The sequence below is a fragment of the Crocodylus siamensis genome, chromosome 12 (genome assembly GCF_052110815.1).
Source record: "Crocodylus siamensis isolate JL-2025a chromosome 12, ASM5211081v1, whole genome shotgun sequence".
Classification (NCBI taxonomy): Eukaryota; Metazoa; Chordata; order Crocodylia; family Crocodylidae; genus Crocodylus; species Crocodylus siamensis.
In genome coordinates this window covers 48,314,492-48,342,489 of record NC_143406.1, presented here as the reverse complement: position 1 = coordinate 48,342,489, position 27,998 = coordinate 48,314,492, and the positions used below count along the sequence as shown (strand labels likewise).

The 27,998-nt window shown below is 55.3% G+C and overlaps 1 protein-coding gene across 1 annotated transcript in view; it reads left to right on the top strand.

Moving 5' to 3' along the window:
- HS3ST6 (heparan sulfate-glucosamine 3-sulfotransferase 6) overlaps positions 1 to 26,852 on the top strand; it is a 71,763-nt gene extending 44,911 nt beyond the window's left edge. Inside the window, exon 2 of the mRNA XM_090023288.1 lies at positions 25,543 to 26,852. Coding sequence (XP_089879414.1) covers positions 25,543 to 26,161 — 619 coding nt within the window. The 3' untranslated portion in view covers positions 26,162 to 26,852. The remainder of the gene's footprint in view (positions 1 to 25,542) is intronic.
- Positions 26,853 to 27,998: the final 1,146 nt, after the last annotated feature.

Genomic DNA, 27,998 nt, shown 5'->3' with positions numbered 1-27,998 from the left:
CCAAGGATGTTTGAACTGGTGACAAACTGGCTCTGTTAGGCATCTGGCTGCCCCACTGCAGATGCTTCCAGATGTGGACTGAGATGTGCAGCAGGCAGGGTGGGAAGCTTGTCCCTGGCCTTTTGCATACTGTGCTTGCTGCGTGGATAAAGCGAGGACTATGGGCTCTTGGACGAGCGCTAAACCCAGCTGCTTTCCAAAGAGATGAATCTGCCTTTTTGCTGTGTCTGATACCCGGCTCTACATAATCATATGCCGTTTTGTGCATTCAACAGTAACCCTTTGGCCTTAACGACTCTATGGAAATGAATGTGACTGCTGGGCCTCGAAAGAAAACACCTTAATCCTTCCCAGAGGAGAGAGATGCTACTACAACCGACCGTCCCCCGTGCTCTCCGGAGGCCAGCCACTGAACCCGGCCAGGCCCTGGGGAGCACAGGCTGCCTCGTCTTCCCCATCCAGGATTCAAAAGCATCACTTGAGGGCCTGGCAAGCAAGCCTGTGGCACTCGGGGTCTGAGGAGAAATCAATTGGCCGTATTGGATTTTGCAAGGCATTTGGATCAAAAGGAAAAAAATCATGCATTAGACGCTTGAAAACCTTCAGGGCCTTGAACTGCCCATAATTACACAGTCCAGGTCATAGGAATTAGCATGGTCTCCATGTAAATCGGATGCCGGGTACCAGGGAGGTGGTGGATTGTAGTCAGAGGAGATGAGGATCAACCCCATGGAGGGGACGAGGTGACCCCTTCAGGTCTCCCCTTCGGTGGCTTGGTTTTGGGGCTCAGTGTCTGGGGTGGGCTCGGTCTCTTCTGCATTAGGAGTCTTGAGGAGCGGAGGGGGGGGGGTGCCTCTGACTATCCCTTTGGACCCAGTCCTGGGGCTAGCTCTTCAAATGCTCCCGGGACTTCAGTGCTGTTGGAAACGGGGAGCAGAAGGGCCAGGGTAGATGCAGGTGGGGTAGCAACAGGCACATCCGGGTGTGCCAGTGCACGCCCATCACGGCCAACCTGCATAGACACCCATTGCTTTCAGCCCTGTGACCCCCAAGTGACAGGTATGTCTGCGCATTGAATGCATGGTCTGTGCCCTGCCCAGCTGCTTCCCCTTCCTCTTCCCCTCCGAGGCTGCCCGGCAACACATTGCCCTTGTCCTGGGCCCAGGTGGGACCCGAGACGAGACCTGCAAAGCATTCGTGACCCAAACTAAGACAGCCAGGGGAGCACGCTCGTTCTGCCATCTCGCTTGGCCGCCTGCCGCGGCTTTAGCCCTGACTGCCGTATGTTTCGGACGGCGCTAACTAATTCTTCTTAAAACCCAACATAGCAGTGGCCATGTTGGATTTTAGCCGTGCTCGGCTGTGGTTTCAGCTACTGGCCTGGTTCTTATCCAGGGGACCAGCTGGGTATCAAGCCACTTAGCAAAAGAAAACTGCTCCACGTGGAAATGCGCAAACTGGCTCCAGATCAGACGGATGCTGATGTCTCCAGGCCCTCCAGCTCCTTAAGGGAAAGAGATGGTAAAGCGATGCCTGGCCTGAACTCTCCTAAGGGTCGCAGCTATTACCAGCTTCCAGGTCGTGGCCTGTGACCCCCGTGGGGTCAGTGACTCGCATGTGCTGCAGGGCGAGGGGGTCTCCCACTGCTGCTGCTGAAGCTGGCTGTTTTTGAGACAAAAAGTGAGCAAAGGAAATGGGGCAAGTGGCTCAATGGTGCCAAGGTTCATTCCTCCCACTCCACCCACCCCTACGGACATACTGCAACCTGTCCTGAGCAGGAAACCCCCCAGCAGGGTCAGGGACTACCATCTTCATGGCCCACCACCAATCTGTGGGTGCTTGGGTGCAGTGCGGATGCCTGGCAATTGGAGATGTGGAGCCGGCGCATCGTCCACACCGCGCGTGCCAGCCTGCTTGGCTTCAGACAGGGCACTTCAAGGGCAAAAGCCTCCTGCCCCAGTCAGGACCAAGCCCATACTCAAAGCTGATGGATCCGGTGGCGAACGGGGCCGTGTTACGGCCAGCGCGGCGGTGCCCAGCACGCTCCTCCAAGCAGCAAGTGGAGCCAGGGGAGATGGCTTCCACCCCCCGCCCAGGCCTCGAACCCCGGGGGTGTTTCTTCTTGTATCAAACTGTAATTAGGTGCAAAGGGCGGGGGGCGGGTGGGGGGAAGAGCATTAATAAATTATCCTCCTTGTTGTTAATTGACGTGTCTCAAAGTCAGCGGATTGTTGGGCGGAGGGGTTGGCTTTCATACCAGGGGCATCATCGCCTCGTTATTGCCTCCATTAGCATATTCAGGTTTCCCTTCTTAAAGCCAATTAGCTCATGGCCAGGCCTGATTGGGAACCCACGGCCTCATTTGCACGTTCCGAGTCACCGAAAGCATCCCAAATAATGGAGGGGAGGACTCCTACGGAAAGCGCCCAGAGGGTCCCCGGCTGCCTTTGTCAGGCACTTGAAGGGAAGGGCTGCGGGAAGGGGGAGAAGATTAAAGTAATTAGAAGCAAAAAGGTTTCCTGTTGCCAAAAGGAACTTAGCCTAATTTGCTCCTGGGCAGCTCGCTGGGGAAGGGCAGGGAGGGATGCGCCGGCCGCCGCGATGCACGTCTTCGAGCGGAGGCTGGGGTCGGGAAGAGGGGTGCCGGCCGTGGCCAGACCGCCAAGCGACGAGGTCGTCGCCGGTGACCTCCCGCATCCTCAGCCGCGAGGCCCGGAGCAGACCGCTGGGGTCCAGTCCGTGCAGCCCCGCCGTGTCCACCACGGGCCCGGACCCCGCTCCTTCCTCAAAACACCTAACTCGGCTGCCATTTAACAACTTCATAGCGGCCCTTTCCGCTGCCACAAAGGCTGCCTTGTCTCCGCTTTGCGGGCAATAAGCCTGTTATTGTGATTCATATGCAGATCCGGGTGGCACTGTATGTCTGGCGGGAGAGGACCGAGCTGTACCAACCCTTGTCCCCCTTTCTGGTTCCAAACTGTTTTACATTTGCACAAAAAAGGGTCTGTCCCCCCTTAAGCTCCATTGCAGGGGCAGGCTGTCACGCTGCCTTTGAAAGAGGAGCTCCTGGCCTCGCCGCGTCCGGACTCAATTCACAGCGTAACCCCTGCCACTATAGGGGCCGGCTGTGTGAATTGAGGAGGGAGGGGACGGGCCGCCAAGGAGAAGGGAAGTTAATCTGCGCTGTCCCCGCAGCGGGTTTTGTCCCCGATGCGATCCCATCGCCTTCCATCTTCCTGGCCTGAAAGAGCCACTTTCTTCAGCACTGGAGAAATCTCTCAACCATGTCGCACCCCAGCACAAATCCCTCTGCCTGTCACTTGCTTTTAATAATAATAATAGGAGGGGGGTTTCTCTCTCTTTTTTTTTTTTTCTTTCTTTCTTTCTTTTTTTTTTTTCGCGCTAATAATTTAGTGCTGGGCTAACGAGTCCAGGCCCCCCCTGCCAGCGTTCGCTACCGGCCAGTGATAGAGTCCCGTCTGCTGGCTGCGTCTGCTTGGTTCTCCATCAAATGGACATTTCCCATCGTTGCCCCCCCCTTGCTGTGGGGAAGGGCAGCTTTTTGGGGCAGCCCCGACGGGCGCTGGGGGTTTTAATGTCGGGAGGAGGAGCCTGGCGGGGGCTGCGTAAGAAATAAGCAGTGCCCTTGAGGGAGAGGCTTGCTGGCAGGTGGAGCTGCAGGGCAGGGCTGGATTTTGCGGGGTAGTGCCCACCGAGTGCTTCCCCTGCGGGGGGTTGTTTGTATGTGGTTTCGGCCCTTGCCCGGGGTGCTGGGAGCTGTACGTGCACCCAGAGGCAGCTCCAAAGCCCTTTGGTCCAGAGTAGCCCCCTCCCCTTGGCAGCAGTGGGCTGCTGCAAGGTGCTACGGTGGCAGCAGGTGCAGGGCACAGCTCTGGGGATGGGGATCTGAGCCGGGGGCTTCGTCTCCAGGGAGAAGCAATTTGCACAGAGCCGGCCGCCCTGAACTTGAAGCGAAACGCCCTGGAAGTCTTTGGAGTCTGGCGGCTCGCAGAAGTGCCACGTACCCGGAGCACCCGCTCGGGGCCTCCGACCCTCCAGCACGTTGCCCGCGGCGTTTGCCCGATGCGACAGGACGCTGGGGGGGTTGTCCCGCTCGGGCCCATTAGAATTTCATAGGATGTCCACTGAATTTTTCATGCCTGTCCTCCGAGAGAGACGCTGCCATTCGTCCTGAAACTCCAGCCGCTCCGCTCCCCTCGGACGGCGCCTGGGAAATTAGGGCTATATTTTATGCAGCTTTCCACTCCATAATTCTTTTCAAGGTGAGCAGCCGCAGGCCAAGAGGAAGGCGTCCTCCTTATGAAGTCCATATACCACGGATATCGGTGCTGTCCATTTCTGAAGCATCGTCCATCCGGGACTCATTGCTAGATTTACGCAGGTGTTCAGATACCTGGAGACGCAGGCATCTGCACAGTGGGATGTACGGAAATATAAAAGCAGGATACTTTCCCATCTGCCATTGAAGTCGCCTGCTTTTGGCACTTCTGGAAATCCCACCAGACCCCTCTACATTGTCGGGAGGCTAAATACCTTGGCAAATCTGTTCAGCCCTCAGGAGGGGAGCAAAATTAAGGAGACCCCAACTCAACTCATTGCCTGTGTGTTCAGCACCCTGTTCCTCAGTTTTGCCAGCTTTAAAATGGGTACTTATTTGCCTCTTTGGAGGGTCTGGAAGGGTTCTTTTGTTCTAGGACACCAGGCTTGCCCCTTATGCTCAGCAGACCCACATCTGAGTTTGAAGTTGTCCCACTCATTGACTTGGGGCATTAGGAAAGATTTTAGTACCAGCGGGCCCCGCTGTGCCCACGCTTGTAGAGCGATCGTTGCAAGAGGCCGTATCTGGGACCCAACCGGGCACCTCGGTTCTGGTGATGAAAAACAAGAGCGAAGTGGGAGAGGGAGGGCAGAGGTCCCAAGGTGATCTGCAGAGGAAGCTGTGTGGATAATTTTACTCCCGCCCCCGGGGCAGGAGCGATTCTTCGGGAGCAGGGCCTCCAGCGTTAGCAGGCTATGTTTTCCGTGGACCCTCCTGGACATACCCCGGGTGGTCCCGCGTGGCTGGATGCTGCTGAGGGGTGTGCAGGGGATGGAGGACCCCGGGGGTCCTTCGGAGCGGTGTCCACCCCGGCCAGATGAGGAAGCGCGGAGAGCCGGGGCTGTGCGCGGCGTGGGATGCTGCGCTCGGGGCAGGGTTTCTGAAGGGGACTAGTGGCCTTGTGGTCTCCGAGGCTGTGGGAGCAGGGAGGCGTCTCTGCTCCACCTGGCGCTGCGAACTCTGGCCCGGGCCCTTTGCAAGGAGGATTTCAGGAGGAGCGAATGTGACTGCCCTGATTAGCAAGGCGAGGTATTAGGAGGGAGCTCCATCCAGCATGGCTAGGCAGTAATTAGCAGGGGAAGGAAGGAAGGAAGGAAGGAGAGGGACGTGATGACTGTTTGCAAATATTAGAAGGGCGCGAATACTGAGGAGGGAGAGGAATTATGAGCATAATGGAGAAGGGCTTAACTGGAGAAAATTAATTAAGGGGCCACTTAGGCAGAATATTATGTAAAACTTCCTGGCCCCGCGGGCTGCTAATCTCCCCGGGGAAGCGGTGGGAGTGTCCTGGCTTGGCACGGCTCAAACGAGCTGAGATGCAAAGCTCCCACTGCCCGGTGAGCTGCGTGCTTCATCCGTACCCTCTCCCCAGGCTCTTCCCACGCACAGGTGTCTTCCTCCATCCCTGCAAAGTGCAGGCCACGGTCAGAGCTGCCTCCCATTTGAGGGTGAACGTGTTCGCTGTCGGCCAGGCAGCGCTGCCTGCCCCGGCGCTGTCGTGTACCGCGGGGTTTGATGCAGAGCAGCTACGAACCTCACCGCAGCTCGTGGAGCCCTGCCTCGAACTCGGTGGCAGCCGGCTAGCAGCGGGTGCCTGGATACTTGGACAGCGGCAGCAGAGGCGGCTGGGTGTGAAGCTGGCTTCGTCGCACCCCTGCGTGCCATCGGGCACCAAAGCTTGATGGGCCGTTAGGCTTAGAGGGGGCTTGGAGCAGGTGGGATGGCTGCTGCTTTTGGGAAAGAAATCAGCGCGGTAGCGAGGGGCGGCTCGAATGCACGGCGCCTGGGGAACGAGCAGGAAGAATTGGCCCTTGACTGGTGAGGAGAGGCTGAGGGAGATGGGCTGACTGAGTCTGCAGAAGAGAAGACCGAGGGGGATTGAACAGCAGCCTTCACCTCCCTGCCGGGGGGCTGCAAAGAGGCTGGAGCTGGGCTGGTCTCAGTGGGGCAGATACAGGACAAGGAGCAATGGGCTCAGGCTGCAGCAAGGGAAGCTGAGGCTGGATATTAGGAAAAACTTTCTCACCAGGAGGGTGGTGAAGCACTGCACAGGTGACCCAGAGAGGTGGTGGGCTCTCCATCCTTGGAGGTTTTCAAATCCCTGCTTTGGCCGCGGTGACGTAGTTGGGGCTGGTCCTGCTCTGAGCAGGGGCACGGACTAGATGCGACCTCCTGCGGTCCCTGCCAACCCCAATTTTCTATGCTCCTGTGATAGACCAGGCAGCGGCTGCACTGCATTTCAGGGTTGGGGAGTTAAATATTTTGGGATAATGCCCAGTTGTCAAACCTGCTGCCATTCCCAGGAAAGGGTGGGCTTCAGCAGAGACGCCGACATACGTGGAACAAGTTGCAGAACTGTCGACATCCAGCATTCGCAGAACAAAACCTTCTGCCCCCACGTTTTTCTCTGACATTTAAGCTAATGGTAGGTAAGGGGGGAAAAATTAAATAAATGCAAGTCACAGATGATCCAGACGGTTTTGGTGAATCCAAGCTGAAGTTTGGGGGGGGGGGGGGGTTTCAGACTTTCAAGCTGTGAAAATATTACAAGATTTTTAATTTCTCTTTAAATGAGAACAGGAAACCTTTATGAGAGCCACAGGGTTGTGAGTTCAGTTACGAGCTGGAAAGTGACTTTGCAGAAGGATTTGTGGCACGGTTCAGTTCAAGGGCTGGAAGCGGGGCCGGCGCCTGTGGGTTTGGGTAGAACGAGCCGTCCCTTTTTGCCTAAGGAAGCCCAGAGCCCGTCTTGCTGCGGGGCAGGAGCAGGGCATCTGCAGGGAGAAGGGGAGAAAAGGCAAGAGGACGACCTAGCACCTGCCCCGCTGTGCCAAGCGCCTTGAGCCGTGGTTTGGCATCATGCTGCATGGAGACCAGCAACCCCTCGAGCATCTGCATGCCGGTGGGACTGAGGAGCTCAGCCAGGGTTTGGCCCCCACGGGCGACGCCGGGCGCTGTACGAACTCGGAGCAGTTGGGCCTGTGCTCCAAAGAGCTCCAAATCCGGCCCGATCTGTGTAGCTGGCTTGAACATGGGGACGCAGGCCTTCAGCTGCAATAAATCTGTGCAGCTCCTGCGACTTTAATGGAGCGGTAATGATTGTCATTACATGCAGGCCTGGCTCTGGGGGCCGGATCCCGGTGGGGCTGTGCGGACAGCGAGCCTCTCGCGTCCTGTGGCTGGAAGAGCAAAGGGATGGATGGAGCGCGTCCTTTGGCCGCTCATTAGCACCCTGGGCAGGTAGGGCGGTTTGGGAGGGGGGGAGGAGGGCTGTCCATCCGTGTTTACTCTCTCTAATTGGGCAGGCTCCCAGAAAGCCATTAGACGTCATTACCATCAGCAACATGCATTCTCGCCGTAATGAGGCTGGGTGATGTGAAATCAATCCTGCCTCGTAATGAAGCCGGACCTCTGGCCTCACTGCAGCTATTTCATGACTTGTTGTTTTTTGTTTTTTTTTTTAAAGGAATAAATGGTGCCCCCTCCCCGGCTTTAGATTTGAAGCTGGCAGCCTCCATCACAGAGGCTGGTCCAGACAAAGAGGGACGACTCGTAAAACATCCCTCGAGCGGGCTGGGCAGAGCGGGGACAGCGGCAGGGCAGGTGTCTTCTCTAGGTCCTCATGGCTCGCGTCTTCTCGGCTGCGTTGCCAGATCTTTCTCTAGTGCCCATCACCGCAGCCCCTGCCGTGCCGTCGCCGCGGTCTTCGAGCCACACGCAGAGCTTGCGACATGATGGAGGGTCCATAAGAAGGAGAAAGGAAGAGGTAGGTAGATAAGGGGCGGGTGCCCTGTAGCCACAGAAGGATAACAGCCGCAGATCGTCTGCTTGGGATGCGACTCCCGAGGGGGAGTGGTACCCAGCCGCACGGAGGGAAGCTCCTAGGGTAGAAGGTGTAGGAGCATTGCCACGAAGGGTGCTAACAGCTGCCGCTTTTCTGCGGGGCGTTTCATGCCCGGGTGTGAACGTGTTGTGCAAATGCAGCACCTTCTAGGGTGCACGTGAGTCGCCCCAGACCTCTCCCAGCGGCTTAGGGCCTGGAAAGAGCCAGCCGTGAGACTGAAAAGGGAGCGGCGCTAGCACCCAAGGCAGTCGCAGTCGTGCCGCGTGCTGACTTCTTTCGGCCTTGCAGGGACACCCTTCATCCTGCTTCCGTGGGTGCTACCAGGTGGGAAACTTTTGTTCTCGACTTATTTAGAGGGCTGAGTTCACCGTCCAACAGCTCCGGTCGCAACTTGTGTCCAGAAGTTTTCCCTTCCCTGCAGCACAATCGTCCCGGCTCCTGGAAATCATGAGCCAGTTAATCCTTGGGGGTGATCTCTGCCCGGGTTCTGGTCACCTCTTGGCCTCGACTCTTAATGTCTATTTAATGCAGCAAGGCCTGTGTTTTTATCAGTGTTGAACTTATTACCCTTCGCCACCTCCACCGACGAGGCCATTAATCTCACCAGGCATCCTGGAAGCGCTTTCCCTTTGAATAAAATATGACACGCACCCTCCACAATGACCAGCAAGGTGAACTTTTCGCCAGCTTTCAGAAGCGTGTCCCGACCGATTAGTAATTAGAGAATGTCACAGGCGCGAGCTCGTTAGCTCAACCGCTCAGCCCCTGATCGCCGAAACCCTGGGTCGTGTTTGGTTTCGCAGGCAGAGAGGACAAAACGGTACAGGAGCAATTAGGCAGCTTCAGGGTAAACGAGCCTGTTGCGAATGGGTGAGAAGGGCTGGGGAGATGGGAGAGCACGTCCATGGAGGTGCTCCTGGCTGTTTAAATTAATCCTTTTTAACATTTTGGGTGCTGGGGTTTGCTTGCATACTGATCAGCTAGGTGAATTTAGGAGCATTTCCTCTCTCTGTCTCCATAGACCCCAACCATGTTTGGATGTGGGGTTGTGACTGGTGCTGGAGAGGGGGATCCGTTTGGGTGTAGCCTCTTGAAGGCTCGGATCGAAAACATTTCATTTTGTGGTGGCAGCTGGGCAGCATCCAGACACTGCACCAGCCCCGAGTGCTGACCAGCGGGGGAGCTTGCATGTCTGGGCCATCATCTTCGTATGGCTTTATGGGAGCCGAGGCTCAGATCCCTTGGCCCACCGCGTAGACAGGATGGTGCTATGACAGCAGGTTGCACTCCAGGGATGGGGCTTCATGCCTGGCAGAGGGGTACACCTCGCTAAGTCGCCCATCCAAGACCTTGCCCAGCAGCCCGGATGCAGGGAGTGACCGTGATGCACGCGATGTATGCCAGTGCCGCTGGCACGTGGGCTTGCCGGGCACGGAGGAAGCAAACCAGGTGCGGTCCCCAACCTCTAGAAGCTGCATCCTGGCTCGGAAGATGAGATCCCAGCTTGCCGTGTCCCGTGCCGTTGCTTTGGTAGGTGCAGACGCGGCGAGTCCGGCTGCTGCGGTTCCAGGTCCGGTGTCACGGGAAACCTATGAGCGTCTGCGCCCTGGAGGGATGGAAGCAGGGTGGGTCACGGAGAAAGGCAAACCTTATGGAACGGGGCACATAAGCAGCCCCCGGCCATCTGCATGGACCTTAAAAAGGGACGGTGATATTTTCTGGGAGGGAGACTCGGTTTCAACAGCTGAATGCGTTGAACATCCCCCCCACTAGGAAATCCCAGCTCGGAGACCTGTCAAACGCCAGTCACTTTAATATTTATTAGGGACAGAAATTTATCAGCTTAATAGAGAGGTAAAAGTATTTTATTCCTGCTCCCAGACATCATCTCTCCTCTTTAAATATAAATTCTTTCCCGGGCGCCTGGAGGGTCCCGTCCCTTGAATATCTGGCCTCATACCTGTAGGCGATGCTTAGCATTGCAGAGACATTCTCTTAAGGTCAATAAGAATTAACTGTAGATTTAATTAAAGTTTCGAAGGCTTTTTGCTAAAGTGGAGGGGGAGAGAAGCCTGGCCTTTTCTTTGCCAGTTGAATCTAGATCTGGAGGGAGACCAGGGTTATCAATAATTAACTGAGGTAATTTAGGGGAAAGTATTAGAGAGTTAATGAAAATGTGGAATAGTGTAATTATCTCGCAAGGAGCTGGGAGTCGGTGCGATCGAGCAGCAGGGGGAAGGGGGCGCGCTGGTTGAACCTGAAAGAAGTTTGCACCTATGTGTCTGCTCACTGGTGTCTTTAATCCTGGCTCAGCCGTATGCATCGGTGCAAGCGCGCCCCAGGCTGCGGAGGATTGCCCTGCTCAGCTGGTGCAGTTCTGCGTGTGCATCCCTCCCTTTCTGCATCTTCTTTGCTACCCGTTCCAGCTCGGCGCGGGGAAGGGAGGTCCTTCCTATCCACTTCGCTGGGCTTCGGACCCCATCCACGTGCTAACGGCTGAGATGTTTCTCCTTGCTGCAAGGAGGCACCAGCAGCTCGAAGCCCCGGGCGTTTGTTCGGCAGTGGGTGATCTTGAAAAGGCTTACGTGGAAATTTTGAAGCTCCGCTGTCTGTAAACCTTCCTGACCACCCACATACAGGTGTCAATAAATCCCGGTTTGATTAGCAGTCTTCAGTCTTGCGCGGCTGCGCCTGAGGACGTGTCTTTGCAGCCGGGGCGCGGTTTTATTTGCACTTCACCTGCTGCAAGAAATTTCCAAACTGAGATTTTTCCCAGTTCCAGGGGGTTGAAACCCTCCCTCTGTTTGTGTAGCCGACCCTCCAGAAATCGCCGCTAATGAAAAGATATTACCCACCGCCCCCGCGTCTTGCACACTCGTATGGATTTCCTGTCATGCTTATTTTTGCATGCCATAGCCGTCCTCTTTAAAAGAAGTCTGAACTATTACATCCTCTGGAAGTGGAACTGAACCTTACAATCCCTGATCTCAGGTCAAATAAATGCTATTTTGTGTTGTGCTGCAGAACGGCTTTGGAAAGGCAGCGCTGGGCTTAACGTGAGCTCCTGCAAGATCTCGACTGACATCATCAGAAACTTTTTCCATTTGATAATAAACATTTTACTGCATGTTAAGCAGTGTGACCGATTTAGCTCTTAAGCCCATGTTTGCTGAGTGATATTTTTATGTTGGTTAGCAGCACCTGGAAAGCATCATTTTCCTGTACAAAAATATCAATGACAGCCCAGCTAAGCATTAGAGAACAGCATAAATTCTTCAACAAGTCAGTGCACAGCAGCTATATAAAACAGCTTGGCAAGACTTGTGACAGATTTCTGAATGTAATTAGTTAAACATCTATCGCCTGCTTGTCTTATGGGGCGAAAATAGCAGCAGGTGTAAGGTGTGCAAATTGGCTCTTTTAATAGATGTGCCGTACTCTTAGTTTGCTCCGCTGTTTGGCCGTCTCCTGCAAACTCGGGTCATCGTGCCGTCGACAGAGTCTGGTGTTTGGAGGGCAGGTGAGCGCGGTGCTATCGGCGTATGTGAAACGCCAGGTCCTGTTCTGATTCAAGCCATCAGCCGTCCCTGGGAGCTGGGTTGGACCCTTGATGGTTGGCAGACGGGCCGGTGTAGACCACCGTGTTGTGCGTGCAGCCGGCTGGGGTCAGCGAGGGTGGAATCGGTCTTGTTGCCTTCGCCTGACCCGCTCCCCGTGTAATAATGGAGTATTGCTTAGGCTCCGTGGATGAACCTTGTCCCTCTCCAGAAGGCAGTGGAGGTCCGCATGCAACTCGGTGGGACGTGTGCGTGTTGCGGGTCTTGCTGCATCTTCAGAGGCTGCAAGTGTCCCAGCTCCAGTGAGGGAAGCTTAGCTCTTCACTTAATACGACAGCTGCTTCTGGCTTTGGCCCTGGGGGATCCTGCCTCTGCCCTGGAGCGACGGCCAAGAGAGAAGTGTGCCCCGTTGAATCGGCAGGACCAGCGCAACTCTAAGCTCCCTGGCGTGGAGGGAGAGTATGTCTGCTCGCCTGCCCTGGGGGGACACAGCCCCAGCTTTCGGGAGCTCGGCTTTGTGCAGGGCACGAGCCGGGATTGGGGACGTGTCTGCACAGCAACCTCACCGTGCCCTCAAACCCTCTGTGCTGCATCCTGGCTTGCAAGTAGCGTTGCCACATTGGCTTGGCACTGCGGGCAGGCTAATTAGCACGGCTTGAGTGATGGGGCCAGGTAGCCTGCCCGGCCCATGCTAATTTGCCTGCACGCGACCTGGCATAACCGTGGCTAATCCACCTGTGGTGCAGAGGCAGCCTGCGTGGAGCGGCGTGGCAGGCAAATCTGCCACGTGGGATGCCCGAGGAGAACAAGGGGACCCCGGGAGAGCAACACGAGCGATGTGACGTGTCATCAGCAGAGAGGCCTAAACTTGTGGCTGATGTGACTTGGCTGTCAGTTCGTGCCTGCACGCCAGGCGATGGGCATGGAGGGGAGCCATGGGAAGGACGAGTCTCAGGGAGGCCCCTTGATCCTTTGCTGCAGGTTGCGGGGAGTTGGGGGTACAGGGAAAGAGCAGGACCGGGGCGCTCGTCTCCCCTGTTGGAAAGAGCCCAGCTGGCTCCGGCGCCCTGCTCCGAGCAGCCCCGACCTTTGGCTTCGGGGCGTTGTTGTTTCCAAAGGCGGCCCTCTCCCTCGGTCACGTGCAGCCCATTCCCGACACCGGCTTGCACCCTGTGGGCTGCACTTGGCTTTAAACTGCAGGAAAGGATATGCCTGTGTAACCGTGACCCTTTCCCCGCACAGAGGCGGCTTTGATAGACGGTAAACAGAGCTGGAGGCATCTACTCACTGTAATCTCCTTCGGCAGCTCATGCGTAGCTGAAAAGTGGCACCTGAGGCTCAGATCGGAGATGCATTTGAAGTGCTCCTTTTTCAGGGCAGCAGAGTGGACAGCCCGATGCCTTTATACCCTGCTGTGCACAGGCACCCGTTCGCTGCCACGGCCCCGGGTTTAAAGTCCGACATCCCCCAGCCCTGGAAGGGCGTGCCCGCCGGGCTAGCATGGGGAGAAGGGACCGTAGCAACCTAATCTCCTTGCTTGTAGCTCCTGGGCTGCAGGCCTGCGCGGGACCTCGGGCTCTGAAAGCACCGCCCGCGTGCCAAACTGCAACCGGAGCTGGGAGCCGCGACTACCAGCTGTGCTCCAGCCCACGGGGAGGGCTCCTCCCTCCAGTCGCTCCGGGTTAGCGGGGAACGCGCCAGAGCCACCACCACCGCTCTCGCCTCCCAGTCGTGGGCGAGTGCGAGAGGCGCTTGTGAATGCTTTTAATAAAATGTTCTTTCCCAGGTTTAAAAAAAAAAGCCCACAAAGCCCAGCCCCTCGATCCTTTCCCCATGACGGACGAAGCTCTGCAGCCCACTCTGGCTGCAAGGGTGCCCCTCCGGCGGTCGCCCCCTGACCGCAGCTGTGGCCGGGCGAGCGTGCCGCGCTCCCGTGCTCTCGCCGGGTGTTTCCGTCCGGTACTGGGTGGGGAGCCCAGAAAGCAAGCTCCGTTCATCCCCTCTGCTCTGCCGGGCACCTGGCTGCTCTTCGGCCCTCGTTCGTAGAGCAGCAGGGCTGGGAGGGACCCAGAGGTCATCGAGTGCAGCCCAGGGGCCGCGTGTGCCTGTGCAGGGCACCGTTCGGCCCACTTCCCTGCTGCCCTTTGCACACCTGGACCTCCTTGCTGATGACTTTTCGGACCTGTGAAGCTGGGGGCATAGGGAGGCAGAGCTGGGTGGGGGCATCTGCTCCCCAGCACTTCCATGGTCCCCAGGTCCCATCCCCGTTGCCTCTGCCGGGAGGGCTGGACAGACCCGGGGGCCTGGAGTGCTCTGCTCTTCCAGGCGAGCTGCGGCTAAGGTGCTGGCTGCGATCCCTACAGACTCGGGGACTCTCCATCCTGGGCAAGAGGCCTGGGGTGGCCCAGGGCGCTGGGGGGTTGGTCCAGAGACGCCAGAGTTGGAGCGCGTGCCGGCATCTCGCTGGCTCAGCGGCTCGTTTGCTCCGTGGCTCATCCTCCACTCGCCAACCAGCGGCGACAGGCCTCCAGAGGGCTGTCGGGGGGAAGGATGCCCCGAAGGGCTCGGACCGGAGAGGAGCACGAGCGCCCGACTCATCCGGACACATCCCAGCCCAAACGGCAGCCCGGGCACGGGCAGTTACCGGCTGACGGGCTAACTTTGCACCTGCTGTTTGTTCCCGGGACTCGGTCGGGGAACTGCACAGCCTTTAGCCACCTCCTTTACGCGTCCAAAAATGCATCGCAGAAGGCACGTTAATCGTCCTTAAACGCTGCCGTCCTCATTTTTAAAAATGAGGAAGCCAGTTGGGCAGCAGCAAAGTCCTGCGCGGCTTGAAGCGACGAGTCGCACAGGACAGCTAGGAAGGAGCCCAGGCGGAGAGCTTGCAGACAGCCCTGTACTCTGAAATGCGCCGGCAGCAAAAGCGCGGCGTGACTGCTTGGAGCAGCAAATGTCTCTGCAGCCGTCTGGATCGGGAGACAGCCTGTGCAACAAGCCGTGCTATCGTTTTTTCTGTAATACCTGCTTTTCTCTTGACTTTTTATAGCCAACTGCAATTGGTATTCAAGCAGCCTTTCTTTTCCCCCCAAGAGACCTCTTGGAGTCGCAGTAATCCACGTGGTTTGGCAATCACGGGGGTAGAGGAGCAATTCCAAGGAGAACTGCTAGTGAATGCATCAGGATGCCCCAGAGCGAGGGATTGTTTTTTTAAATATTGCATTTGGCTCTGAGTCTGGAAGGTACCCACTTATTTCTCTCCTGACTTGTGCTTTATTAAAAGTGGGCCCAGAAGGGAGCCGTCTCTCCTCGTGGCAACTCTCAGAGCCAAGGTGGCTGTGTATATGTGTACGTGCATGTGTATATGTGTCGAGCATACAAAATTTCAGGCTGGGAGGGACCTCAGGAGGTCGCATCTAGTCCAACCCTCTGCTCCATCATCCCTTTCCTAGCTGGGTCTTAAAAATCTCCAAGAGTGGAGGTCCCACAGCCTCTCTGGGTAGCTTGTTCCTGTGCTTTGCGACCCTCCTAGTGAGAGAGATTTTCCTAATGTTTAACTTAAACAAAAAGGAGCTTCAGTGCATGGGGTGGGCGCGTGCAAAACCAGCCTGCAGCCCGGGCGTGGGAGTTCGGGAGAGCCGTCTCTATTCTTGCTCGAGTACTGCAGCGCTGCCCTTCCGAGGTGGTGCCGTCCAGTGGTTAGATCAAAGTCTTAAGCCCCGAAGGATATCCGTTCAAACAGAGCCACTGGACTGCTCCGGGGGCCCCAGCGAGTCACTTGAGTTCCTCGTGGTCGGGTCAGCTGAGCTCCTGTCCTCGGCGCGAGGGGCTTCGGGCAGCTCCCCTGCGCGGGTGAGGAGCAGGAGCCGGGTGAGTGACCCTCTTGCTGCCCAGGAAGTCGAGGCACTTTACCAGCATGAATGAGCACGGCTCTGTGCCCGCCACTGCAAGGGAGGGAGACTCCTGTTTCCGAAGCAGAAGCGTCAAGCGATTCACCCGCAAGGCCTGGTGTCCTCGTGCAGTTTTCCTGTCTCTGACTTGCATTAACACTTGTCCGTGTTGCATCTTTCCTCTCTTAACGGTTAAAACCTTGGCTCCTGCACCAGCGCGTGCAACCAGGTCCGCTGCTCTGTGCCTTAGTTGTATAAAATTGTGCTTTCCTCTTATATTGAAATGCCTTGAACTCCAGTGCTGAAAAGTGCTATGGGAGAGTAAGGCAATGCATGTGTGTGCGAGCGCGTGCACGGGTTTTAATTCAGCAGCACCTAGTTGCAGCGCTTTGGTCCTTAGCAAATCCCAGGAAGCCCTACATCCATTCCCCGCGGCCTTTTCTGATTGCAGCACGCACCCGTGGGTTGTTGTAGAGCTGCTTGTGGAGGCTGCCGTTGCACTGAGTTAGCAGAAGAAAACCTGGGTCACTGATGCTGGAAGACAGCTATAAAGTGCCACAGGGATCTCGCAAAAAGAAGAAAAATGAGGCAGTGCTGCAGGGATGGCGTAGCTGTGACGGTCCGGGAACTATGCAAGAGGCAACCGTGCAGTTGGTCCGGTAAATATATCGCTCAAAAACATCTTTACAGGAAAATGAAGTTCAGTTTGGGGATACATTGATCCGTTGGTCTGCTGGGATGGCAGAAGGTCTGATGGCTGCTGTGTGTCTTGGCCGATGCCAGTAGCTGAACCAGAGCTTGACGCAGCTGAAGGGACCTGGCTGTGCAGCAGCCGCCCCTCCTCTGCGGATTGGGGTGGGGGAAAGAGGAGGGATATAAAACCCGTCAGTGGGTCACACGTCTTCTCTGGATGGAGAGACACCTGATTTTGGCTCCCAGATGAGCCCCCAGTTGTGTGACAGCTGTCATCTCAGCTGATGCTACTGGGATCGCATGGAGCCTGAATTAACCAGGGCAGGCTGAGCCCCAGTAAACTGCTGGGGAAGCAGAGCCCTTTGACTGTGAGCGGGGAACATATGAGTCCGTGCCTGCAAAGTGCTGCACGCGTCCCCTTCACGGTCCTACGTAGCGTAAGGGCCGTGGGATCGAGCCAGCTAGCAGCAGCAGCAGCTCCGGTTCCAGGGTGCCTTTATGAAATGCATCTCCCAAGGCCGAAGCACCGTGCACGCTGCCTGTAGCAAACGTAGCGTGTTGGCGTGTGGTCAGGCTCCTGCCCTGGACCTACTTGTGTCCTGCCTTGCAACCGCTCTCGGGCTTCTTGTGTGATCCCTGCTTCCGCTCCCAGGCTTGGACCCAGCGGAGCAGCGGCTTGAAGGGCTGGCAGGAGCGTGCTTTGCTGCCGGCACCCGCGCGTACAGCGGAGGCTAATGTGAAAGACATCCAGGTTGAGTCATTTGTCAGAGCAAAAGCAACTCCGTTCCCAGTGGCAATTTCCTGTGAGCTGTGTGTGCAAAGGAAGCAGGAGGACGTTTGATTTCCAGCTAGGGGAATGCTAAAGGAGTCGCATGCAACAGCCTGGCATGGGCTAGAGCCACTTAAATGTCTGCAATCAAAGCTGTTTCTGCGCTTCACCACGCTCCTAGTGAGAGAGATCCAACTTCTTCAGCTTCCCTTTGCAGCAGCTTGAGCCCATTGCTCCTTGCCCCCACTGAGGACAGCCCAGCTCCATCCTCTTTGCAGCCCCCCGGCAGGTATTTCTAGGGTCTGAACCAAGGCTGGACAGTCGATAGGAGTCTTTCAAGGTGGTGGCGTGAGCCAGAAGGCAGGGCCCTGGGCTGGAAGTGAGCAACCTGGGATCGCCACTGGCTTGTGGTGTAACCCTGGGCAAGTCACTTCGCCTCCCTGTGCTCGTTTCCTTCCTGATTCCTGTAGCCTGGAGGCTCTTTGGGAACCGTGCCACAGTGCAACCCAGATCTTGGACAGGCTCTGAAGGGTTAACCTAATACCAGCCCAGTTTGGCCTGTCTTTTTCTGTTCATCCCCCATCAGAGCCTGAGTTTCTGGGTCCATTTCTTATCTGCAATTGTGTGTAGAACAGGCAGTCATTGTTCTGAGAGAGAAGTTGGGCAGATGGGTGGTTTGCAAACAATTCAGATTGATTTCCATCTGGTGTTTAATATTTGCTGTCCTCAATTTAAGATAACACAATGGATTGGCTCAGTCGCACGATATGCCGACTTTTCCTTGATCTGCAGCATTTCTCAGTTGGGGTGGTTCTTTCAACGGTGTAGCAGGGGATCGTTTTACGAGTGTTCAATATTATCCCCATCAAGTACACCGGCAACAAAATATAATTCTCGATATAAACCCAGCGGTTTCCAATATCAATGCATAGTGTCAAAAACTCTGACCTGTTTGGGTCTTCCTGAGTTCGTTGCAACAGAAAAATTGCAATGCACGGGATTGCAAAAAATTGCATCTAGTGTTTCTCCACAGTCGAGAAACAAGTGAAAGGTCAAAGCTGGCATTTTGCAAGGGGAGCCTTAAGTCTAACAAGGTTGAGAACGGCTGCTTTATTGAATGCACCAGAGCATGGGGAATGGCAGCAAGAGGCCCGTGTGCCCCACACCTAGGTTTCCTGAGCTCAGTTTTCCACCCACTTATGGTATAATTATTTCATGGATTTCATAGACATCAGGGCTGGAAGGGACCTCGGGAGATCGAGTCCAGCCCCCTGCCCAAAGGGCAGGAAGTCAGCTGGGGTCATAGGATCCCAGCAAGATAAGCATCCAATTTATTCTTGAAGGTGTTCAATGTAGGTGCTTGAACCACCTCCGATGGCAGGCTGCTCCAGACCTTGGGGGCTCGGACAGGAAAGAAATTCTTCCTTATGTCCAGCCTGAAACGGTCTTGCAGGAGTTTGTGACCGTTCGACCTCGTCATCCCTTGGGGCGCTCTGGTGAACAATCGTTCCCCCAGATCCTGGTGGTCACCCCTGATAAACTTATAGGTGGCCATCAGATCACCCCTGAGCCTGCGCTTTTCCAGGCTAAAGAGTCCCATGGCTCTCAGCCTGTCATCGTAAGATCTGTTTTCCTGACCTCTGACCATGCGCGTGGCTCTCCTCTGCACTCTCTCAAGCTTCTCCACATCCTTTTTGAATTGTGGAGCCCAAAACTGGACGCAGTACTCCAGCTGCGGCCTCACCAAGGCCGAGTACAAGGGGAGAATGACGTCCCGGGATTTGCTCGAGAAGCATCTATGGATGCAAGCCAGCGTTTTGGTCGCTTTACTAGCTGCAGCATCGCATTGGAGGCTCATGTTCATCTTGTGGTCAGTGATGGCCCCCAAATCTCTTTCTTCCCTAGTGCTAGCCAGTGTAGCACTGCCGAGCCTATAAGCGTGCTGCCGGTTTCTCCTATCAAGGTGGAGACCCTCACATTTTTCGGTGTTAAACACCATGAGGTTCTCGTCCGCCCATTTGCTGAGCTTGTCCAGGTCAGCCTGGATCACCCGCCTGTCTTCTGGCGTGGATGCTTTGCCCAAAGTTTGGTGTCATTGGTGAACTTGGCCAGTCCACTCCTGACTCCAATGTCCACATCATTAATGAAGGTGTTGAACAATATGGGCCCAAGAACAGAGCCTTGGGGGACCCCACTGGTCACAGGGCACCATGAAATATTGAAGAGAAAAAACTCCTATTGACTGTCCAGTCTTGGCTCAGACCCTAGAAATAGCTGCCAGGGGGGCTGCAAAGAGGATGGAGCTGGGCTGGTCTCAGTGGGGGCAGATGGCAGGACAAGGAGCAATGGGCTCAGGCTGCAGCAAGGGAAGTTGAGGTTGGATATTAGGGAAAACTTTCTCGTGAGGAGGGTAGTAAAGCACTGGCCCGTCTGTCCAGGCAGCATCCGGGTAATTGTAACCAGGCAGGATGCTCATCTCCCCTGCGTTTGGCGCGCAGAGTTGATACAATGGCATGCCTTGGTAATTTCTCCGGTAATTAATGCCTCATTATAAATGAACGAGGAAGCTAATGACTGCATAACCAGAGTGCAGTCCGCACAGAGGTTTCCCACCTTGTTTTATATTCTCCAAGAAACCTTGCGTTGTCCGTGTTCAGACTGGAAAAGGCTTGCGGAGGGAGGACTGTCAGGGCCCTCCGTGGGAACACGGGTGAACATTAGAAAGAGGATTCAAGCTGTAAGTCCGAAAAACGACCCTCACATGAGAGAGGTTTTGCCGCTAGAGCAGCATCGTGATGGCACGGGGGTGTCCGAAAAGCGGAGGGCCCCGACTGCTTTTTGTTTAAGGCCAGGAGAACGGCTGGGTCTGCTTTTACTTTTCCTGAGCTGAGAGCAATGCAGAAAGGCGACGAAAGGTCTAAACATTGAAATGTAAATTAGATATTTAATGCCTGAGTTTTAGTTGGACCTCTCCCAAGCCTTCTGTATTGTTGGCCCAGGAACGCGGAGCTCCCTCGTTCGGAGAAGTGATCTGGGAGTTATTCTGGACCGGTGGGGTTGGAGCGCGCTCAGTTGCAGCCACAGGTTCGTGCCCGCGTGGATCTGCAGGTGCAAAATTGCACCGGCGCATTTGGAAATCCGGACGTTAGTGTTGGTTGTGCTCATGAAATACGTGAGATTTTACGTCTGATGGCCTCCTTTTTTGATCACCAAAAAAATCCAGGGCATATTAGCCACCGCCCCCCCCCCCGGCATAGTTTTTCTCATTTATTTGGTTGCCCGCTTTGTAATCTTTCCCTCTGTTTTCTTAAGCAGCAAAGATGGGTGAGCTGCTGGCACTGTGCGTCTGTCGGGTCTCTCTTGGCGAAGGGTGCCTTTGGGGATATAAGTTGCTTATGCCCCATAGAAACGGCCTGATGTCTCCCCCTTTCTTCTGCAGTATTTAACCAGGTACTTACAATAGCTCCTTCCCCTTCAAGATGCATTTAATTCGGGCAGTGGGTGACACAGAAGTCACGACTTCTAGTAACACGAATCGCGCCCCCGCTCCTCGCTGGCAGTAAAGCCGACTGAAAATCCCAGTCCTAAAATTTCCGCTCCTAGGGAAATCCTGCTGTTTCAACGTTTGTATGAAATTCTGCTCAACATGCAGCAGCCCTGGCTGCTTTAATTCAAAATCGGGGCCTCCCTTTTTATATGATAGCTTAGTAGCCAGAGCACTTGTCTAGGACACGGGAGACTTGGTTTCAGTTCCTTCCTCAGCCTGCCCTGGGATTTCCAACCCATATCTCCCACCCCCAGGGAGGTGGGAAAAGCCCCAAGCGATGGGCTTTTTTGGGGTGAGGATGTCCTGCACTGCCCCGTTGAAGCCGGGCCGCTGTGCAGGAAAGGGGTCGCGATCCTGTGGAGCGGAGAGAGGGCGTGCGAGGAAGCAGGACTGCAGCCGGTCCTTGCTTCGGGGAACGCTTCTCTGCACTAGCCAGTGGCTGTTGAACGTCGGATACGTGCCACCGCAGCAAGCGGACCTTGGGGAAAATGCTGAAAACATAAGGGAAAACGCAGCGAATTTCGGCAGATCTGAACCCTACCGTGGTGGTCGAAGAGCGAGAGGTTTCGACGTTTCCTCTTGCAGCTTGGCCGCTCTTCTCCCATCTCGCGCCGCCAGCACCGGCCCGCCTCGTGCCTCGTGCTGAATTACGGTACGGTCTGCTTGGGGTCATGCCTGCCAGTGCCGATCTAACCCAGGTTTGGGCTTCGTTCCCCTGGGACCGAAGGTGAACGTGTCGCCTGCCTCGGCCACCCGAGAGAGAGAAATCCTCCTGCCTGTGCTGAACTGGAGGTCAGAGTACCTTGAAAATTTGGACTGGGTTAATGTAACGCAAGATTTAAGCTGGCGGGTTGGGGTAAGTGGTCGGGGCAGGTTATTTTGCAGCACATCGAGGCTAAATTTGGGGACGCTCACCCCGTAGTGGCTGGCAAGACTTGTCCCAGGCGTCACTTCTGGGCGCACTGGACTTCTTTTAGTACCAAGAGGTTGCGATTTCTTTTATTACCAAGAGAGCTGCATCTTTTGAGGCCTTGGGGTGGTGAGAGATCTGACAGTGTGGGAAGAGGCTGGAATCGGTGTGGATCCAGATCGGCATGGCCCGGCAGGAAACCAGGGTGGCACATAAGAGACCCCCATCCGCGGATGCTTCCCAGAGAGGGGGAAACGCTGTCGGGGGGTAACTTGCTTCCAGTGCAAGGTTACGCCTGCTCCCATCAGCTCATCCGATCCTGCCTAGCTCTTCCCTAGCAGTTTCCCTGGGAGATGTCGGAGTGCTTTACAGAGAAAGTCAGGCTCCTGATCCATGTCTTAGAGAGGAGTTTCAGCAGAGGAAGGGGAAGGGACTTTTCCAGGTCTCCTAGCAAATTCAAGGCAGGCCCCGAGTCCTGGTTCCCTTTGGCCGAGGCGCTGAAGCCCGTGCACGACTCTGCTTGGCATCTCAGTCCTGGTCACCGTGTCTCTGCCCAAAAATCTTGTCCCCTCTGCCACCCAAAATGCCACGCTGCCCTCGGGATGGAAACAGGACCGCATTTCCAAGCGGGTGCAGACTGGCACAAGTCCTGTTCTGGCCCACATTTGCTTACCCTCAGAGATGAGGGTGAATATTTAAAACGTTTCTGGGATCTTAAGTTATCACAAAAATATCGCGGCGTTTTTGCTGGACAAGTCTAAAGAAATGCTGGAGATTCGGCGCGTTTCCTGCCGTGGCCCGTTGCGTGATTTTCCTGGAGGGAGCCTTATGCAGGGGGTGGATAACGAAGGAATTAGCAGAGGAATGTGCCTGAGTACACAGTAGCTTTTATTTGCATTTTTGCTCACACCTTGCACGCGTGAAATTGGGACCTTGGCGGGTTGTAATAGGAGGCGTCAACTGAACCGCTGGCAACGGCCACAATATCCCAGGCCGGCCTCTCGCAGCCATTGATTAAACAGTAACCTTGCTGTGATTTTGCCCTCCGTCCCTGTGATGGGAGCGCCAATCATGAAAGTGCAAGACTGAATAAAGCCTTCACAATTACAACCTGGAGCTCGCTAAAGGAAGAATAAAAAGCCATCGAACACCCCATAAATATTTATTGGCACTGCAATAACGCATTAATAAGAGAAGTTTGCTTTTGTGTTCAAGGCTTGAGACTGGGTTGGTTTCTTAGAGGGGTGTTGGGGGGAGGCAGGCTCCGTGGGCAGGAGACGAACCGAAAAACGAGCGCTGTTGTGGCGTGTGAGATTTTGCACAACTTCCCCAGCAAACCGAAGGGCTGGGGCTTGCCGTGGCTGATGTGCAAGGGCACCGAGCTGAGTTTGAGAGCCCGGAAAAGGGCAGCCCCCTCCCTTCGCACCAGGAACAGGATTTGTTCAGGAGGCAGCAGGACAAGGGCAGCCGGACTGAGCTCAACCGAGCGGCCCAGCCCCCGTCCAGTTTTGTTTTGGGATCTCCCCGGGATGCGTGGGACCTGCTGAACTACGAGAGGCAATGATTTCCATCCAGAAATTCATTGCAAGAATTGTTTCTTACATAACCTATTTGAGTGTGCAGTTTCTTGAAGTCCTAGCTGCTCATCTTTCTTTTAAAAAGTGCAGGCTGACTTTGAAATCTTGCCTTGCTGGGGAGTGTCACAAGCCCGCGGTCCCTTATGGCTGCTATAGGTTCAGGGACTCTTTTTAAGCCAGAAATCCCTGTTATGATCCTCTCACCTGATCTCTTGAATAATGCCAGGTGGGGAACCTCATGCAGCAATTTCTGGCGGAGCTAAAACATCCCTCCTAGGAAGTCATCTAGTCCTGACTTTGGGACTGTGAGCCATGGACGCTCCAGCATGTCAGTGGGCAATCACCGCAGCGCAGCGGCCTCCCGTGCCGCCCAGGTCACCTTCCCAATAGCACGGCTTGGCTTCAAAGGCACAAGAGCTTTTCATCTGAGCTAATGGAGAAGCAGCCTGGAGCTGGGGCTGTTCACAGTGGTGACAGGACAGGAGCAATGGGCTCACGCTGCAGCAAGGAAAGTTGAGGCTGGATATTAGGAAAAGCTTTCTCACAAGGAGGGTGGTGAAGGGTTGGACCAGGTTACCCAGAGAGGTGGTGCAGTCTCCATCCTTGGAGGTTTTTAAGATGTGGCTAGACGGCTGGGATGATGTAGTTGGGGCTGCTCCTGCTTTGAGCGGGGTGGGGGGACTGGATGTGACCTCCTGGGCTCCCTGCCAACCCCAATTTTCTATGAATCTATGTTAACCCCGTTGGCGTATGGTGCAAAGCTGGATGGTTCACATTCACCAGCAGAGGATGGTCACGCGCACGCTTGCTCACTAGCACGTGTGAATACGAGGGCTTGTAGCATTCTTCTTCCTTCTGGTAGCGAAGTCTTGGAAGGGCAAAACTCCCTTGGGGCTGGGTTTATCCGTGGAGGGACCCGGAAAGCGAGCGAGGCCGGCTGTTCCCGGCCTCGCAGGAGACACAGTACTGCTCGGCGTGCAATGGGGCCCGTTCCCCAGGCCTCGTCAGCTGGCAGGCAGGTGAGACCCGGCTGCCCTCCGAACAAACTGGTATTTCGAGGCTTGGTAAAAGGAGAGAACAGGAGGCCTTTCTTGTGGCCTGAGGTTGCATTATAGCGGGGATTCGTGGAAGGCGCGGCGGCGTTAAATGCTTTTTGATCGCTCTTCCCGAAGAGCGATATCATAGCCAGAGATTAGAAAGTGGTGTTAAATCACAGCCTCGGATTCGCGCGTCTGCCCTTTCCAGGCAAACGCGGGGCTGGGTGTGCAGGAAGCTTTGCACGCGCGGCTCCCGTGGGGATTCAAGTCAGGGATGTGGCAAAAATCCAGCAGGGTTTTTTATGTTATCGAGAACACAACAGAGCATTGGGATTTAAGTTTTAAACGTAGCTGCTGTGGAGGGGCTGGCTGGCGGCTCTGGAAGTGGAGTCGCGCGCCGTGTTGCCCTGCCCGGGTTTGCCGGTGTTGACCCGGCAGAGAGGGGCTTGCTCCCCATGCCATATCCGCCCTTCCTGGGCTTTTCTGCTGAGGATGCCCATGAAAGTGCCCGTGAATAGCAACAGCAATGATGGCTTGAGTCCATGGACCTTCAGACTGTCTGAATTTAGGGCCCAGCAGCCCTCCAGCAGCTGTGTCCTGGTGCAAGGATGCTGTGTTCGGGGACCCAACTGGTTCATTAGGAGACGTTCCCATCTCTCCATCCTTTGCTGCCCACTCTTGTAATTCTGGAGTCACGGGGCGAGGGACTCTGGGTTGACGCTCAGGACCTTGCCCTGCGTGCTTGATTCGGGAGGTGCCCCACAACACAACGGCCGTACCAGATGCTGAAGGCTAAATCCAGTTCTTGTACTAATTTATATCCCAAGCAGCCTCCTGCATGGGACGGTATCGATCACGCGTCCTTTCCTTATTGGTATTACAGTGGCATCCAGAGCGTAATGTCCATGAAACGTAGCGTTACAGTAGAACCGAGCGCCCCGGCGCGGGATCAGGACTTTGCTGTGCTGGGATGTCTCGAGCCAGGGTAACAAGGTCGCGGCCCCAGGCAGATGAACCCCTTGGAGAAGTGAGGGATGGGTTGGTGTTGGGGGGGGTGGTAAATAGGCGACGCAAGTCAACCTAAGCTTGGCAGATAAGAGGTTGCACCTCTTGCCAGCACCTGGGGAAGGGGCTCTGAGGTGGCAGCCTCCCTCTCCGGAGGTGCCTGCTCTTGAGGACCAGTCCCCAGGCATCGCTGTGCACATGGGAGAACGGGCTTGAGCCTGAAGCCGATGCGAGCGAGCAGGATGGCCGGCACAGCGAGGGGGAGGTTGGCAGGCCGGACTTACCAGCTCGTTCCCGCCTTAGTGCCTGTAGCCGTAGACATTGAGGTGGACAGAGCCGCTCACGTCCTTACCTTTGTCCTTCTACTTCCGCAGGAGCCTGATGCCGCGGACGCTGGAGGGGCAGATCACTATGGAGAAAACCCCGAGTTACTTCGTGACCAAGGAGGCCCCGAAACGCATTTACAACATGTCTCGGGACACCAAGCTGATCGTGGTGGTGCGCAACCCGGTCACCAGGGCCATCTCAGACTACACGCAGACCCTCTCCAAAAACCCCACCATCCCCAGCTTCCAGGCCCTGGCCTTCAAAAACATCAGCACGGGACTCATCGACACCACCTGGAGCGCGGTGCGGATTGGCATCTACGCCAAGCACCTGGACAGCTGGCTGCAGTACTTCCCCCTTTCCAAATTCCTCTTCGTCAGCGGGGAGAGGCTCGTCAGCGACCCGGCCGGAGAGATGGGCCGGGTCCAAGACTTCCTGGGTCTCAAGAGGGTCGTGACGGACAAGCATTTCTACTTCAACGAGACCAAGGGCTTCCCCTGCCTGAAGAAACCAGAAGGCAGCAGCCGGCCTCGCTGCTTGGGGAAGTCCAAAGGACGCCCTCATCCCAAAATCGACGGGCAAGTGATCCAGCGCCTGCAGGAGTTTTACAGGCCTTTCAACATGAAGTTCTACCAAATGACGGGGCAGGACTTCGGGTGGGACTGAGCCCTTCCCAGGCTGGTCGCCGTATACACCGCGGAGGGGTGAAGTAGACTTAGTCCACTTAGCAGCTCTGCAAGGGCCACGGCACATCCCGTGCACCGCCGCGAGGGATGCCACGGCAGGGCGTCCCAGGCGAGCCTTCAGAGACTTCCCCTTGTTCTAATTTATATGGGATGTCTCCCTGGAGAGACGCGTACGCTTACTGAGTAGAGAGAAATATTTAAGAAATAATAATAATAATAATTAAAAAAAAAAAAAAGACAACAACAACCCAGGTGCCCCCTCCCGCCCATCAAATTAAATATTCTTCCATATAAGCCTTGCTAAGCTATATTAACCGGGACAGTTTGCAGAGGGTGAGTGTGAGTGCGTGTGTGTGCGCGTGTGTAACGACCGAGACACTACGATTCACAATAAACTTCGGAAATGGAGCAGCCCCCTGGTAATTCTGCGCCTCCTTTTGGGTCGAATCGAGGAGCGCGGTCGTCTTCCCAGCCGGCCGGCCTCGCCCCTCAGCTAGGCAGGGGGGAGCCCCAGGCCCCGGGCTGCCGGTTCGTCGTCGGATGCCTTTCTGTTCATCAGAGGGACGCTGCGGACCGGGCCTTGGCTGCTGTACGGCAACGTAGGTTTGTGGACTTCCACGGGGCATGGCCAGCTTGCGCCGTCGGAGGATCTAGCACCTGTATACCGGGGCGGGGGGGCGGGAAAGGTGATTTAGGATCAGAATAACACAGCAGGAGACTGTGCCTGCTCCCGGTATAGTCAGTGGGGTTTTTGCCAGTGACTTCCTTGGGACCACTCTCATGCTCGGATTATTAAAAAATTTATTTATCTATTACTTCGGATGCTGTTTTGTTGTTTTTTCTGTGGACTTCACAGAGTTGGGGGGGGGGTTTATTTTTATTTTTTTCTGTTTTGTGAGTCGCATCCACCTGCTGGTTTTTGTGCTGAGATCCCAAACTTGGCAGTGGTAAGTTCCCCCCTTCTGAGGGCGGCTGTGTATCCTCCGCACCCCGCGGCTGTCTTTCCTCCATAGGGTTTGTTTAAAAAAAAAGGAACAGCCCGTCGTCTGCTTGCTCGAATTCTGTGACAGCCCCGTGAAAGGAGACGAGCCGAACGTCCTCGGAAGCAGTCGGGCGGTTGGAAAACGTTGCCGGGTCTGCTCCGATGGGATGTAGCACACCTGCAAAAATGACAGAAATCGTTTGCAGATGATTATTGTTATTTAAGGCTCGATTCTGCGCTGCCGTAGTCAGTGGGAGGTCTGCTGGTGATTCGGCGAAGACAAAATAGTGCCTTGACATGCGCTGGGTGAAATTTGGCCCCTTCAAGTCAATGGCATATTTCTCGGATTTTACTCCTCGTTCTCTTCCGTTTAAAAATATATGCATTAAAAGTTAGGATCTTATATTATTTTGGCAAAGTTGGGGAGGGGGAAGGAAAAATAATTTCCTTATTAGGCAAAAGACTTAAGTGTTTGCTTAGCTTTAAGCATTTGCGTAGGTTTAAGCAGGTACTTTGCTCCCAGTGTGGTCCCTGAGACGCAAACACCCACTTAAACTTTTTTGAAAGTTTTTTTCTTTAGTTTTTTGAATCAGAGCCTTAAATAACTGAAGCAAAACCTCCTTTGCAGAGAATGAGACTGCTCACATGCTTAAAACAGATGCACAATTAAGTCTGCTGGAGGAGGGAGACCCTGGGCCCCAGAGATCTGATGGATTCAGATCTTTTTTGCTGGTTTCCACGGTCCTGTGTTTGCAGCTCGCTCTGCATCTCGCACATTGATCTCTGTTGAGTCGGGTTTCCGTTCAGGGAACTGGCAGGAATTGCCACTCCACGA